Source organism: Rhinolophus hipposideros, assembly GCF_964194185.1.
Source record: "Rhinolophus hipposideros genome assembly, chromosome: 9".
Taxonomy (NCBI): Eukaryota; Metazoa; Chordata; class Mammalia; order Chiroptera; family Rhinolophidae; genus Rhinolophus; species Rhinolophus hipposideros.
In genome coordinates this window covers 8,316,900-8,334,186 of record NC_138055.1, presented here as the reverse complement: position 1 = coordinate 8,334,186, position 17,287 = coordinate 8,316,900, and the positions used below count along the sequence as shown (strand labels likewise).

Genomic DNA, 17,287 nt, shown 5'->3' with positions numbered 1-17,287 from the left:
CCCTCCCCAAAGGCTGCAGGGCCATGCACAGGTTGTAGGTGATGTGGCTCTGCCAGAGCCTGGGTCCCCTGGGGCACAGTGTTTCTGCTCCATGCTGCTCCCAGCTCAGGCTGAAGTGGCCCAGGCCTTGTCCTGGCCACAGAGGTGACTATGCCAGCAATGAGCACAGCTGTGTGTGTGACTATGGCCCTTTGGCCTCCTGGGGTCTTGGTCCCTAACTCTCCAGGCCAGAGCTCGGGGAAAGGAAGGGAATGTCCTGGAAATTGAGGTGGGGCTGGGATAGGCATGAAACCAACATTCAATCCACTGCACAAAAAGAAACAAGGAAAGAGGAAAAAGAGAGAGGGTGAGTGTGCGGGTGGGGGGAGAGGCTCCATCAAGACCCCACTGCTCTTGACTGCCAGCTGGTGGAAAGATGGAGGAGGGGTGAGTCTGAGTCTCCTGTCTCTGTCATCCCCTTCTCAGCTGGAGCAACAGCTATACAACCTGCTGCTGTCCTGAAGGGGAAGAGGCCAGGCCTGTTGCATGGGGGTGGGGGGCAGATGGCCACCCCTGCCACGGAGATAGTGGGCCTTACCCCCAACACAACCCCGGGGGAGATGCTGTTGAGGTCAGTGGGATCAGATGTGGTTGATGGAACAGGGTGTGGTGGGGGTAAGAGATGGTGCCATTATCATGCCAGGAGGGTGGGCAGAGCCATGGGCACTGCTACCCCCACCCCCCGTAAGGCTTTGGACTCACCCTAGGCTTGGCCTGTTAACTTGAGCTGCTTGTCCCCATCCAAGTGGGATCAGGAGACAGCCATGGCAGGGCAGGGCATTCTGGAGGTGTGGTTGTAGGTGGGGAAATGAGAGGCATGGCCAGGAGTGAGGCAGAAGGGGAGGTCAGTGTGTGGGTAGGCTGCGGAGGGAATGTACCCCCCTCCTGTAAGGTCCCCAAATTGGCAGGCAAGGGAGGGGCCCTGGATGAGGTGGCCCCTCATGCCTTAGCCCTCCCCTTGCAGACATCGAAGGTGGCCTTTGTTGCACCCCCGAAGGCCTCCACCAGCTTGTCTTCCCAGGGGACGACATTGCCCAGCAGTGGCCCAGTACAGTTGGCAATGCCCAGGACCTGGGCAGGTGTCAGGGCATGGTCCCACAGGTTAAACTGGGCAATGTCACCCACGAAGGCTTGGGTGGCATCAAACCGGCCGCCCAGGGTGTCCTGGACCGAGAGAGAGGAGAGAGACAGAATAAGGAAGCAGAAAAGACAGTCAGGCAGACACAGAGAGTCAGGCCCCTGTCCCAGCTGAAGCCCCGCCCCATGGGTCTAGCCCCGCCCTAAGGTTCTAGCCCTCCCCTAGCAGGTCTCTGCTCTCTCTAGGTATCAGTCTGCTCGACTATCTAGCTGGAGTATGCCTGGGTCAGACTGAGTGATCACTGCTTTCAGGGTCCCTCCACCTAACCCCTCCTCCTCAGGGGCCCTGGTAGGTGGGACATCTACTTGGGCCTCAAGCCCCAACATCACCCTGAGCCTTACCTGCTCTTGGCCCAGAATAAGGATCCCATGAGGCTTGATGGGGTGCCAGGCAGCCAGGTTCTCACCGGAGCCCTGCAGCGCCCCGTCCTGGTAGGCAGACCACAGGCCATCCCTTGTGGTCCAGGCAATGCAGATGTGGTGCCAGCCGTTGTCCTTCAGGCTCAGGGGTAACTGGGCCACCTAGACACAGGTCCCCATCCCCAGGTCAGAGGTCACAAGGCTCAAGGGTGGAGCAGTGGGGTAGGGGACCAGGATACCCGTGTCCTTCCTGCCAGGGACGACTCAAGGCTTGACCCTCCCCTTCCTCCCAGCCCAGTATCTTTCCCACCACTCTTTCCTCTTTCCCCACGACCTAACCAGGCAGCTTCACTCAGATCACAGGGACTAGTTAGTGTTGGTGTTCAGTTGTTTCCAGGCAGTTTATTCACTCTCTAACAGGCCTGTAAGGTCATGTGGGGCTGGAGCCACATCTCTAGGCCTATCTTCCCCTGAATGCCTCTCAGTGCCTGGCACACAGCTGGGCACAGAAGTATGGTGGTGGCAGAACATAGAACAAGCCTTGGGCTCAGAGGCTGGGCACTGGCATCCAGTCCTGGCTCTGCCAGCCAACCTCCTGTGGCACCTTGGGGAAGCTGTCCTTTCCTCCCTGGCCTTGGTTTCCTTATCTGTAAAATGGGGAGGTCAGGAAGGGATGGAATATTGATACGCAGCCACCTCTGCCTACCCCACCCAAGGCAGACATGGCTAATCAATCACGAGCCTAGACTCAACCTCAGAATCTTTCTCATTGCAGTGCTCTCGGAAGCCACTGCTGATTGATTAGCATTGGCCTGTGAAATGAAAGGTACTTGCTGCCTATGGATTTGGGGCTCCCAAAGGACTCTTTCATCTCCTATGTGCTCTGAGATCACCATTTAATGCAACATTCTCTGAGGCCTACTTGGTGCCAGGCCTTGTTCCGGACAATGGGGATATGAGTCTGGTCCTAGCTGTAAATGAGCTGAGTCTGCACAGGAAGGAAAGACTTCAGGGACATTACTATAAGACCAAATAGCACAGGGGCCATTTGGCAGGTTCAGAGATGATAAAGGCCCAGAGAAAGCGGGGGGATGTGGGAACAGGAGACATGGAGTCTAAACACATCTGGAAAGACAATGGACTCTGACCATTCCACTACAAGGAAACCACGTGGAGGGTACAGCAGGAGCAAAGACTTAGGGGTTGGAATAACAGGGAAACTGAGCAGCCTGTGAGGTTGGCGCTCACGAGGACTCCAGAGGTTCCGGGAATACGGCTGCTCTGTGCCCTGTCCAGGGTGCTGAATTTCTTCCACTAGGAACTGAGTGCTGAACTTGGGCCGAGCCAACGATGGCAGCCAGCGGGTGTGTGAAGGGAACTGGGTAGCAGATTTAGATGTAATCCAGCTTCCCAGGTCTTCTTAGGACTTATGGGGCCACAGAGACATTCACTGCCCCCTAGGTCCATCTCCTTCCTCCTCCTTCAGGACACCCACAAAAGGTCCCTCCAGCTGAGCAGGGTTCTGGTGGCTTCTGGGAGGGGCCACTCTTTAGGAAGGTCCTTGAACCTCTCTCTACATCCAGGAGAATGAGCAGGGCCCCCGGGGCAGACACTTTCAGCCCAGCTCTTAGAGCTGAGTCACTGGGGAAGTCACAGAATCTCTGCAAGCCTCACATGCCTCGCCTGTAAATGGAAACACCACACTTACAGCCTCTCCTGGACACCAGGCTCTCCAGCCAGCCCCAGGTCTGGCTTGTCTTTGGATTCCCAGAACCCAGCTTGGCACGCAGTCGGCATGGCATGCATACCGAATACACTGAAAGGGCCCACATGGGTGGAGCCCAGCGCCATGCAGTGCTCCTGGAAGGGTGACCCGGCCCCCATCCCTCCCGCTCTGCCCACCCCCACTGACCTTGTCATTGATCAGCAGCTCCATGGGGTCATGGCCTGCCTCTAGCAGCACAATCTCGTTGGCCTGTCCTGGCACTGAGTAGGAGAAGGGGGTGCCCTGGCCAGTGCCACCTGACCTGGACCGCAGCCACACGCAGACGGTGAAGGCGTAGAGCTCAGGAAGCGCCTTCCGCACACGGGCGTACATGTAGTTGTTACGGATGGGGATGCTGATCTTGAAGGCATCAGGGGGGCTGTAGGCTGAGGACCCTGAGGGGGGTGGGCAAGGCAGACATGGTGGGGGTGAGTGGACAGTGACGAGGGTGAGGAGGGCAGGGCACCCTCCACACTGGGGGCTACTAGTCCCTGGGCACCTGCTATGGGCCGGGTGCCTTCATGGCCTTCTCTACTCTGCCTCTCTGTTGAGGGCAGAGTTTTAGAGCCCAAAGGCCCTGGACTTGAGACGTCCTGAGTTCAAATCCTGTCGCCACCATTTCCCAGTCACATGACTTCTGACAAGTTCATCTTACCCCCTCTGGGCCTCAGTTTCTTCAGTAAAATGAGGTAACAATATTTTCTCCCTCCAAAGGTTGAGTGGAACAAATTATGTAAATGACCTGGCTCATAGTAAATGCTCAACAAATGTTAGCTATTGTTATCATCATGTTTTAGGGTTTTTTGCCTATTTATTTAACAAGCACCACACAGTGCTTTCAATGTGTTAGGCACTGTTCTAAGTGCTTTTACATACTTGCTCCATTCAATTTGGTAACAAACCTATGAGGTATGTACACTATTATAATCCTCATTTTACAGATAACATTAAGAGAGATTAAGTAATCTTCTCAAGGCCACACAGCTAGTAAGTGGCAGAGCTTGGATTTGAACACGACAATCATAGGACGCCCTGTCTTCCAAGGTGTTTCCAGCTCAGAGTTTTGTGGACTCTATGAGTATGTCTTGAATAGCAGAGGGCTCTCTGCAGGGGGTAGATTGGAGAGTCACTGCCTCTAAGAGTAGGGGACAACACTTACCATGCACACCTCTAGGGTAGGAGCCCCTCTCCCCAGCTCGTGGTTGAGGGCTGGGGGTAGGTTTGGGCTGGGAATGGTGGACCCAGGGTCCCTAGATCTGGTGAGGGCTTGGGGTGAAAGCTGATGTGATGCATCATGGTAAGACAGGAAGGGGCTCAGTGACTGCCTCTTCAAGCCCATTCCATAGATAAGATGGGACACAACTTGCCCACAGGCATACAGACATCCAGCCTAGTTGCCTGCCTCCCTCTCTGCCCTGCAGCCTCTTGAGGGGGCATTTCCACCAATCCCTCAGGAGGTGCAGTGTAGAGGGACCAGTGGCAGGACTGAGTAGGAATGTGCTTACTTTTCTTGTCCCTGTGCTCCAGCCAGGGTGCTGTCCTTGGAACCCACCAGGTCATGCCTCCCCTTCAGCTGTATCCCTGCTATGGTCCTTCCACTCCAGAATTTACTCTCTACCTCTGCTTTCAAGGACTAGCTTGAGGCCCACCTCCTCCAGGAAGCTTCCTGGATTTCCTTCTCCAGAACTCCAGTCTTGAATCTAAGCCAACCCCAACTAATTGCTCATGGTTTTCCCTGGTATCCCCAACTTGTTCATAAGCCTCTTAAAGGTGTTCTTCACAAGGTTTCGAAGATGAGAGGTCCGTCAGAGCTCATGAGCCCTAAATCCCCATTTTTCAGATGAGGAAAATGAGACCTGGGAAAAGGAAGCAAACTTCCAGTGTCACAGAGTAAGTCAGTGACAGCTGGGGAACCAGGAGCTAGGTCTTCTGATGCTCATACATGTAAACTGTCCTTTATGTCATGTTTTTCTGACCTTTGGCAGTGCAAAGCCCAGGTGTTAAACAAATGACAAAATTCTGATCCACTACTTACTGGCTGTGTGACCTGGGGTAAGTCACTTGACCTCTCTGAGCTTCAGTTTCATCATCTGTGAAATGGGGATAATAACAATACCATCCTTGTGTGGTTTGTTAAGATTAAACCAGCTGACGTGTCAACTACTCAGCCCACTCCCAGAACATAATCAGTGCCAGAAAATACTGCTAATAATAATAATGAAAACCACCAATCAGTCTCTCCCTCATGTGTTTCGCAGCCTCCTCCCCTCTGTTCTAGCGATAGCCTCTGGAAAGCATGCACATGTTTTTCCAGTGAATCAGCCACTCTCAGGGCCCATCTGAGGACCAAGGCCTCGCCTGCCACGCCCTCAGCGGGGCCCAGGACCCACCATGCTCCAGTTCGGCTACACGGTCCTGCAGGGCGTCCAGTTCCTTCTCCACTTCCTGCCGCTGCCGGTGGCTGTTGTGACTGAGGGCCACGCGCTCCTTCTCCAGGGTCAGCACCTTGGCCAGCAGCTGCCCCTCCAGTTCATCCATCTTGGAGTGTAGGGCGGTGGGCACCGCAGGTGCGGGGGCAGGGGCAGCTGAGAAGTTCACTCGAGCTGGAAGCTCCTGCTGCTCACAATGCAGAGAAAGGGGCATGTGAGGTCACACAGAGGGAGGACGAAAAGAAACACGGGGCTCAGAGACACCCACCATCCGAATGACCTCAGGTGAGCCTCAGTTTCCCCGTGTGCAAAACGGGGCTGGCAATACCAGCTTCAGGCAACAAATGTGTCTAGCAGTACATGGTTAATTAAAATCACAGTCAGACAGCCCAGGGTTCAAATCCAGCTCGAGAACCAACCTGCTGTGTGACCCTGAGCAAATGCCTTTACCTCTCTGAACCCCTGGTTCCTCACATGCGACATGGGACAGCGGTACCTATTTAGAAGATTTGTGGGGATGATTAAGTGGTAAGGGCCAATGAACAGAGCCTGTTTATTGGAATTACTGTCTAGAGCAAGTATTCCAGGGTGGTCTCTGATACCCCAATCCTGCCCAGGATGAAGACAAAATGTTTAGAGCCCCCCCTTTTCTAAGTACCCGGTGGGCAGGAGAATTGGGGCAGAAGCCAGGGGGCCTCTCCTTCCCCCTCTCTGCTGGAGGAAGTCCATTCTAAGGGAAGGAAGACGGGGGAGGTTACCAGTCCAGACCCTGGGAAGGGGCAGTTTCTGGCAGACATGTCAGGAGAACATCAGGAGGAAATTAATAATTCAATGAGCTGCTAGGAGTCAAATGAGACTTTCCCCATCCCCTGCGCTTCCTCTTTCCCCAGGGGCCCAGCAGTTCCCGCTCAGCCTGCCCTGGGCCCAGCCTGCAGGCTTAAGCTAAGCTCATGGAATATTGATTCCTTCACTGGGCACCTGCTATGGGCTGGGCCCTGTGTCCGCTGCTAAAGAGACAGCGGAGGGTAAAACAGAAGACCAAGGGCACAGCCTAACATTTCCTGAGTGCCTTGTGCCTTGCACGGACGGCCCAAGGCTGGGGGCAAGTACAGAAAACCCCTCCTCAGCCTCACCGGCCCGGCCCTGGCCTTGCTGGTCAATTGCTGGGTGATACTGAGCAGGCCCCTTAACTTCTGTGAACCTGTTTTCTAGCCATGTGATGAGGGGATAAATGTGTCCCCTGCCTCAAAGTGCTGGGAGGTGGAGAGAGTAGTACAGGCAGAGGGTCACTGCCACACTCAGTGCGTGAGAGAAGGGAGCTGCCACCATGGACAGTGATGTGATCTCTAGCTGAGGTGTTAGAGTGGGGGCAGGTGGGCTAAACTTAAAGGGTCTCCTCAGCCCTAGCACCACCGTTTTCCTCAGTTTCCCTCCTTTCACTGTGCCAAGTTTGGCATGAGGGGCACACATTTGAATGAGACGGTGTGCCAGCCCCATCCTTGGCACTTTACACATATTTACTCATGAATCCTCACAGCCACTCATTTGGGTTGGTACTCTTAGTGTCCCCATTTCACGGATGGGGAAAGTGAGGCAGAAGTCCTTTTGAATTTTCTATAACAAAGGGGGTGGGCAAAGCTGACACCTCTGGAGCCAAAGCCTTCTCTCTCTGTCAAAGCGTCCTCCTCCCCCAGAAGGAGAAAGGCCTGCCAGGAAGGAACAAAATGCAGAATGCTATTTACACAGACACTGTTGTGAGGAGAAACCATGCAAACTGAGGGAGGCGGGAACACAAGCTGTTCTTTTGTCAGAGCCACTAGCTCCACCACCAATTGGAAGGCCAGAGAGGAGGTGGGCTCACCTGATCGTGTGTGGCCCCCACCCCACCCCAGTGTCTGAATCAGAAGAACATGACTGCCCCTCCCCCTCACTTTCCCATCTGCTTCAGGCGTAGGCTGTGCTGCGTGGGCTCCCAGCCTGATGCCAAGTGGTGGAGGACAGGATGATGCCATCACCCCACTCAGGTCCAATGAGGCAGGAAACAGGGGCTTGGAACCCCAGTTTGTCATGCAGGGAATCCAGGGTGGGGTTTGGTGTAATTATATAGGGCCTTGAGCCAGAGCTCAGGGTTCTAGACCAGCTCAGCACCAATATGCCGGGCTCATTACTCTCAGTAATAAGGATGCTAATAGTGCCAGCTGTCCTTATTGTCACACACTGCGTGCCAGGTTCTGCACTAAGGAAGCACTGTGCAAACATGTCACAGCTCCTCTCAACAACCTGGGAAGGTAAGGAGGCCCACTTTACAGATGAGGGAACTGAGGCTCAGAGAGGTGAAGTCACCTGCCTATGATCACACAGCTGCAAAGTGGCAAAGCCAGGACCCCAGTTCAGGCCCTTCTGATTCCAGAAACTGCTCCCATTCTTCTGTCCTACCCTGATAGTCTGGGTGTGTTTGTTGGTCCGCCAAGGGGGCAGAGTGCTGGCTGCCCTGCCTGCCTGGAGGGCCAGCGAAGAGGTTCTAGGGCCATCAGAAGCCTGGGAGGGTTTGGCAGGCTGTGTCAGACTGTGGCTTGGGGCAGCTCACAGAGGGCCCAGATAGAAGGGACCTGCCTATGAGGCTGGGAGGACTGGGGGAGACCCAACCACCTTGTCCCCAAGTGGGGACGGCTCCTTGCCTTTGGGGAGCAGAGGGAAGTCCTGGCTTCAGGGTCAGGGTCCCACCCTCTGCACAACTCATCCCTGCCCAGGAGAGCAGGGGGCCCCATCCCAGGGGCAGCAGAACAGTGTGGAAAGAAGGCTTGGCAGCAGTGCTGTGGGCCTCACCTCCCCCATCCGGTCACCCCTCGACTCTTGTGTGAGTCTGCCTGGGCCCACACCTGGCTCCACCAGCCCAGTGACCTTGTTATGTAAAGCAGCTGTGCCTCAGTTTCCCCATCAGCTAGAAGGGTACAATAATAACATCTCATAGCATCGCAGTGAGAATTAAATGAGTTAATAGAAATAATGTACTGTGAGTAGAGCTGGCACAGGAAGTGCTATGTAAGTGTCAGTAATTGCTGTTGTTACTAATATTACTTAAATCTCTCTTGAAGGGGCCAATCTTTTTCCACCTCCAACCATCAATCTTTTTGTTTACTCAGTATATTGAGAAAAAAAGCAAGTTACAGAAGAACAGTTAGATTCCATTTAAATAAAGTGGCAAAGATTCAAAACTAAATCACCTATTTGCAAAAGCATGAAGAAATGCTATTGATAGGCAGGAAAGCATAGTGAGCAGTAACCATGCAAGTGGGGGCCCTGGAGCAAGACTGCCTTCCTTGACTGAAATCCCAGCTGAGTGACTGGAGCAAGCCTCTTAATCTCTCTGAGCCTCCATTTCCCCATCTGACAAATGGGGATGGTAATAGTCCCATGGTTCCAGTGGGACTAAATTTTAAGGTCCGTAGAACAGGCTGGCACAGAGGGTGCACTCAGCCCTGTTTCCTCTTACAAGTGCCAAGTAGCAGGGGCCAGGGTGACTCTGGGAAGACCTCTCAGAGGGGCTGTCCTGCTCCTCGCCTTCCTCTCCAGGAATGTTCCAGTGGCTCTGTCTCCACCTAACCCAGCTCGGAAGGGTCAGGTGTGCGAGAGGCAGAGCTAGAATGATCTTTGGTCCTGGTCCCCGGTGCCAATTTGGAGCTGTAATGAAAAGACAAATGGGCCTCTGTGTGCCAGAATGCCAAGTTAGGGTATGTGGTGAGGGCGAGGAGGACATGAGAAGGGGAGAAGGCTCTCTGAAGTTCTGTCCCATACATTCTCCCAGGCTCTGAGGCCCCAGAGTAAGTGCTAGGGTACCCCCAACTCCAGACTCCCTTGCTTCTTCCTTCAAGTACTCCCGGTCAGGCTGCTGTGTTGAGAAGGCCGCAGAATTCCCTCTCGGGTCCTGCCTGCCCACACATCTTCTGGGCCCTGGCCAAAAATCTGCAGCAAAGACTGAGGCCCCATCCTTAGCCCATTTTAATAGAAAATCCTGGCTGTCAGCTTCTGCTGTGCTGTGTGGTCTTGAGCAAGTCACTCAGCCTCTCTGAGCCTCAGCTTTCCCTGAGACAAACGAGGGGTGTGTGGGGGCACAGACCCGGTCAGGCTGCTGTGTTGAGAAGGCCGCAGAATTCCCTCTCGGGTCCTGCCTGCCCACACATCTTCTGGGCCCTGGCCAAAAATCTGCAGCAAAGACTGAGGCCCCATCCTTAGCCCATTTTAATAGAAAATCCTGGCTGTCAGCTTCTGCTGTGCTGTGTGGTCTTGAGCAAGTCACTCAGCCTCTCTGAGCCTCAGCTTTCCCTGAGACAAACGAGGGGTGTGTGGGGGCACAGAAGTGCTTCCCCTTTGGGTTGGTCGCCGCCATTGTCCGGAGTTCAGTGGGGATCACGTGCCCACGTTTGTCCTGGGGAAATTGCACCGCCTTCTCACTCAGTGAAGAGCGCTGACCCGAGCTCCTACCTCACAAAATGGCCAGTAAACACAGAAAAGGTGCTCAACATTATGAATCATCAGAGAAATACAAACGAAAACCATGAGTGCACTGCATACCCACCAGAACAGGGAGGGTTTTTAAAATGACCATACGCAGGTTGGCAAGATTCACACTCGGTGGGTGTGTAAGCGCTCACTGCCACTTTGGCAGAGTGTTTGGCAGTGCCTCCTAATGCTAAATCGAGACTCTCCCGGGACCCAGGCATCCCACTCCTGGGGATGGAGCCAGGAGAAACGAGGGCTTCCAGCCACCAAAAGATACCACAAGGGTATTCATGGCAGCTTTCTTTGTAATGACCCCAAACCAGAAACAACCCAATGTCCATCCACAGAAGAATGGGTAAATCAAGGCAGGTACGTGTAGATCCATACGTAGAAACACTACACAGCACTGAAAACGAAACCACGGACACACACACCATGATCGAATGCCAGACATATTCAATGAAAATACCACACACAGAGGGGTACAGCTGTCTGAACCCTCTGAATTCAGTCACGGGCAAAACAGATCTGTGGTGACAGGAACCAGAATAGCGGCACCTTTGGGGAAGTTTGGACTTTGGGGGGTCACAGAGGAACCTTCTGGGGCACTGGAAATGTTCTGGTTCTTGGATCTGGGGGTGTTTCATCGGTGTCTCCATATATAAATTTTCATCAAGCAGTGCACTTAAGATTTGTGTCTTTTATAAGTAATATATGTGAGCTCTTACATATTTTGAATAGACATACCTAAAAAAAAAAAAAGTCCTACAGGGAAGGCCCTGCCTTCTGCACACGCAGCTCCTGCCACGCTTGGAACAGCAGGTCTCGTGTCCCGAGGGAAGGCCTGGCAGGGATGAAAGACCTCAAGGGCACAGGATGACAGAACAAGAAGGGTCCTCTGGGCCTCCTGCCCACCCTTCCCATTTGACAGATGGGAAAACTGAGGATCAGCAAGAAGAAATTTTCTCAGCAGTGAGCAGGTGGCAGAGCTGGCGCTTAAAACACCAGGTTTCTTGCTGGAATGAAGGTGCCACACTGCCAGGAGTGGGGGTTAAGGACTCCCCGGTGTGGATGTCCCACCTAGAGATGAGGGGAGGCCAGTCACAGAAAGAGGGGCTATGGGGGTCTGCAGGTGGCCGAAGGACACTGAGGTTCCACATGCTCAAACAAAAGGCCAATGTGCAGAACCTCTCTTGCTGCACTCTGCTGGCCCCCTTCACAGCCAAAGAGGCAGGGTCCAGGGAACCAGCCCCAACAGAGCAGAAGCTTCCAGAATAGGCAGCAATGTAAGAGAAAAGTAACAGCAACCAATAGAGTTTAGAAAAGGCACCAATGGATTCTCTAAGCCACTGTTTATCTGCAGACTTCCCTAAGAAACTTGAGGGCTGGGAGTGGGTGGATTGGAGGCTGGGGAGCTGCACATATATATAACCCACCCCCATTTCCTAACCAGTAAGCATCTGCCCAAGAACTCAGAGTTTAGAGACCAAAGGGCCTAGACCAAACCTAGCCCATCTTTCCACCCATTTTACAGATAAAAACACTGAGGCCCAAAGAGAAAGTGATTAGTCTAAAGTTGCAAGCAAGAAGAATTCAACTTTATGTCACACAGCCTTTCTGTTGCAGAGAATATTTAGAGCTAGAAGGTGTTTAGGGACTATCTGGCTCACTGTATCATTTTATAGAGGGAAAACCAAAGCACGGGTGGGGGGGTTGCCTGGCTCTGGTTCCTCCAGACTCTCTGAGCCTCCACTTCCATATCTGTAAGATGGGAGCATATAAGCCTATTTCATAGGTCTGAAGACTGAATAAGCTAATACGTATGTAGTAAGTGCCTAATAAATGTTACTTATTATTTATTATCAGTGAAGCTCCCATGTTATTATCTTGCCAGCCAGCAGGACGAGCCTTTGAGGACTGGCCCTTATCACTCTTGCTCTGCGTGCTCTGAAGCAGAAATGGTCCAGGGCACCATCCAGCAAGAGGCACTGCCCTCACCTGTCTTTCTCACTTTCCTGAAGGTAGCTGAGGTCTGACCCCTGCAGACGGACCTAGAGTTAATGATGAAGAACATGAGCTCTGGAGCCAGACACTGACAGGGTCAAATCCAGGCACTGCCGTGTGACCTTGGGCCAGTATCTTAATCTCTCTGAAGCTTGGTTTAGTTATCTGTAAAAAGGGGATAGGACGGTACCTTCCTCATAGAGCTTTTATGAGGATCAAATGAGACAATGCACAGTGCCTGACAAGGTAAGTGCTCAGTAAGTGTCAGCTATAACTGTTTTGAAGTCCAGGGTCTTCTGTGACCATCGTCAGGGAGTTCCTTACCATGGCTCCCACTCCAGAATGGGGGAGGCCACCGGCTTGCCAGGCCAGGTGAAGAATGTGGCTTATGTCAAAGAATTACTGCCTACATCAATCTTGAAGTTTCATTTTACGCATACATTAGTGCAAAAATGGAACACTGGAACATGCATACATGGCCAGTTGCCATATAAATGGTCCAACCCTTCGGGAAAGTGGTTCTCGGCCACAGCCATAGAAGTCAATATCCTCTGACCCAGTAACACCACTCTTGGGAATTCAGCCTAAAGAAATAATTCAACAGACTTAAAAAGCAAAAACTCAACTATCTGCATGAAATGGATCCTGCAATGAGCATCTAGAAGAAGAAGAATTAGAAACAACCTACATCTCCAGCCACAAGAGATGGTCAGGGGACTGATGGATGGTAGAGTCCGTGACGGACCCTGGGACGTCATGGCCGTCGTTACATGGTAATTAACAGCAATGCTGGCAAATCTGGAACAGTGTTTACATTTGGATAAAGGACCAAAAGGGAGCCGCTGCAAACAAATAAAATGGTGGAATTAAATGTGATTATTTCCACCTCCTCCAAATTTTTGACTTTTTTTCAATTAACAGCAACAATAATGACAACAAAAATAAAAACAGAAAAGAAGACAATTTCTCCTAAGCCCTCAAACGTAGGTTCCACTTGAGGCCTGGGGGCAGAGGCTGGGCCAGGATGACCTTCCTTCCCTCCCTTTGATAGTTGGCCTGGTGGAATGGGGGAGGGGTGATGCAGAGATGTGCCAGGTGGGGTTGGGCAGGGATGTGCTGAGGATTATGGGATCATGGGTGGGAATAGGAAGTGAACAAAATGTGATCAGGAGGTCCTCTGGGAGGAGGTGTCCTCAGAACACTCTTAAATGATGAGGATGAATACTCTGGGGGAAAGCTAGGCAGAGGCAAGAAGGAACTGGGAGATGGGCCAGATCCAAAATGGCAGCCTGGAAGGGGGCTGATTTTCAGTGTGCCGTGGTGGGAGAGAGATGAGCGGTGAGAAAGTAGACGCTAAAAATCTGGAAGCATCTTTTTGAGGATATTAGGTGAGAAGAGACGGGAGAAACTAGACAGTAGTTAATGGGTGGGTGGGGTCCACTGAGACCAGTAGTCTGACCCCACGTTTGCTCCAGACCCCAGCTCCTCCCAAAGAGCCCAAAAAGACTGGCTCTGGCTGCTGCCAGGCTCAGAAGGCAGACCTGTTGGGCGGGCAGCCCCTGCCTTTCTCCATTCTGCTGCACTCAGAAAACAGGAGGGGTGTGTGTAGGGAAGCCAGGACACCCCGAACCTGAGAGGACTTGGTGCCAAATCCCAGCCAGCAGGATACCCCCAACCTCAGCAGGCTAAGTGGAGGGGAGCCCACCCTGCCAAATGCACAGGTGCTGGGGAAATAGGTCCAGGACAAGCCACATTGCCAGCCCCAGACATGGGAAGAACCACGGGTGCCATCTGGGTGTGGGGGCAGGAGCTAGGGCAGGCAAGAGGAAGTCTTTTGAAAACCAAATCTTTTTTTTCTACATTAATAAAGTCTATTTTCTACAAGAAGGGTTTGTTCCTATTTTTATTTTTTGGCTATTTAAAACATTAGTAATGTTATAGCTTAAGGATAAAAATAGCAATCACTCTGATTGAGCATACCTCTGCCAGACACTGTTCTGGGTCCTTCACAAAAATTAACTCACTTGATCCTCCCAAAACCCCAATGAGGTACCCTGTTTCCCCGAAAATAAGACCTAGCCAGACAATCAGCTCTAATGCATCTTTTGGAGCAAAAATTAATATAAGACTCACTCTTATTTTACAATAAGACCCAGTCTCATATAATGTAATATAAGACTGTGTCTTATATTAATTTTTGCTCCAAAAGACGCATTAGAGCTGATTGTCTGGCTAGGTCTTATTTTCGGGGAAACATAGAAGGTGCTATTATTGTCCCCATTTTGCAGGTGAGAAAACTGAGATGGCCTTTCACTGCTGACTTTCAGCATTTCCCTCATTAGTATTATTTCCTGTTCTTGGCTCTCATCCTAGAAATCCCCAGAGCTGGAGTGGGAAAAGGGGAATACTAGTCTGGGAGACAAAACTCGGGCTTTCCTCTTGACTCTGTCGCTCACCTTAGCAGGTCTCTGAGACCCAGGTTTCTCACCTGTAAGGTTGAGAGGGTTGTCTGTGACAGCTGCCTGGCTGTGCTCTGACGCCCTGTAAGGCGGGTGCTGACACCAGCACAGACTTTTAGGGGGCCAATGGACCATGGGCATGGCCAGCCTTCCACACACCGGCATCACCTGTGCCGCTAGGTCAGAGATTTAACTGAGAGAGCCACAGGGAGGGGGGATTCCCTACATTTCTTTCCTTCCAGTCTCTTTCCTCCCTCTGCTTTTACCAGGTGCACTGGGTTTGGGAGGAGGTATAAAGGGGCAGCTGGTGCTTTGGCCCCTTTCTCTCCCCTCCTTCCCAGATTAAATTTTGTTGCTAACACCCTTCCCTGCACTCTGGAAATTGTAAATGGCTGGAGGTGGTCAGTGTCTCCCGGATGTCTGTCCTGCCTCATCTGTCCAGCTTCCTCTTCTGAGGGTCCCAAATAGGTTCTCACAGGGAGGTAGGGGTCTGGTGGCTTCAAAGGAGAAATGACTGGCCCAGGATTACAAGACTGCCAAGTGCAGACACCCTGTCAGACCTCTTGTCTGACCCCAAGCCCGTACCAGGATGTCTGAAAAGGGTGAGTGTTAAGGGAGGAACCCGGATGGGGTTCTATTCTCCACTCAGTCCCCACCCCAGAGCTATGGGCTTCCAGGTACCCCGGCCAGGCGAGCACCGTCTGGGATCCTGCTCTCATGTGCTGGTCCGATCCCAGGTGGGGGATACGGGAGTGGGAGGAGCTGAGAGGTACTCGTGTTTGGTTTATGGGACACTGTTCCCCACTCTCCGGCAGGGGAGAGCTACCTAGAGTCTGGACAGCACATCTTATGTCCTGACCATAAGGAGTGAAGGCTGGTGCTGGTTTGGGGGTGTCTGGAAGAAGGAAATGAAACGGACATTTAACGAGGTCCTAGTACGTGCCAAGCATTTTCACACACCTACATTTTAAATCAATCCTCTACAAGTGGACACTGTTGTACCCACTTTACAGACGCCGAAACTGAGGCTTACAGAGATGCCTGGAGGAAAATGGATAGGGAGCGAGCCTTTCTCGCGAGCTTCCCGTGCCTCAGTCCCAGCGTCAGCCTCTGGCCCGCCTGCCCTACCGGAATCCTCCCTTCTCGCCCGTGAGAAAGGAAGCACCATTCGCTTTTCACAGATGGCAGATCCGAGGCTTAGTGACTCGCCCCCCGCCCGGTCCCTCGAGCGGCCCCTCCCCCCCCAGGATGGCCCCCCGACGGCGCAGCGCGGGGCGCAGCGCTCACCTCGAGGCGGTCGATGCGGTCCCGGAGGGCGCGCACGGCGTCCTCCAGCTCGAGGACGAGCGCGGGCGAGTCCCACGGCCCGTCCGCCATGGTGTCGCGGCGAGGCCCGGCGTCCTGGAGGCCGCGCGGCAGGCCGCTCTCGCAGCGGCCCAGCTTGCTCGTGAGCTCGCGGATGGTGTCCCGGTCGGCGCGGATGCGCGCCTCCTGCTGCAGCGCCGTCTGGCGCAGCTGCTCCGCCGTGCTCTGCAGCAGCAGCCACTCCTCCCGCTCGCGCGGCGCCGCGTCGCCCTGCTCCAGCCCCGACGGGCAGGCGGCCGCCAGCGGCGTGCACAGGAAGCGGCTGAACAGGGGCGCGGGAGGCGGCGGGTGCGCGCTGGCCGCCGGCGCCCCGGGCAGCGCGGGGGGCCGGGCCGAGCCGCCCGCGCCGTGCAGCGCGCTCAGGCTGCGCTGCGGCCCCTGCGCCTCGCCCGCGGCGCCCGAGGCGTTGTCGGCGCCTCCGGGCAGCGCCCGCGCCGGGCTGGCCGCCAGGGGCACGCTGGCGATGATGCAGATGACCGCACCCAGGAACGCCAGCATGCCCGCGGCCAGCAGCACGGCCAGGAACTTCAGCGTGAGGCGGGCGGCGGGGCTCCCGAGGCCCCGGCAGGCGCAGCGGCGGGCGTGGGGCGCGCGGCCCGGGAACGCGGTGCCGAACGAGGCCGAACCCGGAGGAGCCGGAGCTGTTGCCGCGGCCGCTGCTGCCGCCGCTCTGAGCCCGCGCGGCTGGAGCAGGAGAAGGCAGCCGGCGGGCGGGCGGGGAGGGGGAGCGGACGCGGCGGCCCCGCCCCGCCGGCTCCCCCGGGCCGGCTCTGGATCAGCCCCGCACCCGTTCTGTGCCGCGCGTGAAGGTGGGGGCTCCGCCCGGGATGCGGCAGGAGGGGAGGGCGGCGCCGAGAGCTTTATCCTGCCGCTGTCACAGCGCAGCGTGGCGACCCGATGGCCGCGCGGACTCCTGGGCGACCCCCCAAGCCCACCCTCCAGTGCCCTAGACCCCTCCCCGGACCGGTAATGCCAAGGGCTACCTTGCGGGGAGCTTTCCCCTCTATCACGCTCTGTGCTGAGCGAGTTACAAGCTGGGTCCCAATGAAGCCTCACCGTGGACATGCTCACAATATAAATGAGGAAACTGAGGCCCACTGAAGTCAGGTCGCTGTCCAAGGTCACACAGCTAGCAGCTTTGGAGCAGCACTTGGGCTCAGGCACACCTGACTGGACGCAGACTATAGGGTGGAGTTGGGGAGGGCATGGGAGAGGAAGAAAAAAGGCCG

At 54.3% G+C, this 17,287-nt stretch overlaps 1 protein-coding gene across 1 annotated transcript; it reads right to left on the bottom strand.

Moving 5' to 3' along the window:
- Positions 1-837: 837 nt before the first annotated feature.
- NPTXR (neuronal pentraxin receptor) lies at positions 838-16,720 on the bottom strand. Its single transcript, XM_081058693.1, has 5 exons — positions 15,981-16,720; positions 5,692-5,917; positions 3,449-3,696; positions 1,519-1,698; positions 838-1,203 (listed from the first exon to the last, which is right to left on the bottom strand). The coding sequence occupies exons 1-5, from the start codon at positions 16,554-16,556 to the stop codon at positions 979-981; spliced, it is 1,455 nt and encodes a 484-aa protein (XP_080914819.1). The 5' UTR covers positions 16,557-16,720; the 3' UTR covers positions 838-978.
- Positions 16,721-17,287: the final 567 nt, after the last annotated feature.

Bases quoted from the DNA above. Each gene is read 5' to 3' on its own strand.
- NPTXR (XM_081058693.1), bottom strand. From the start codon at position 16,556: ATGCTGGCGTTCCTGGGTGCGGTCATCTGCATCATCGCCAGCGTGCCC. The intron at 3,697-5,691 runs GTGGGTCCTGGG...CACCCCCCTCAG, and splicing joins TGTAGCCGAACTGGAGCATG to GGTCCTCAGCCTACAGCCCC. The intron at 1,204-1,518 runs GTAAGGCTCAGG...CTCTCGGTCCAG, and splicing joins TTATTCTGGGCCAAGAGCAG to GACACCCTGGGCGGCCGGTT.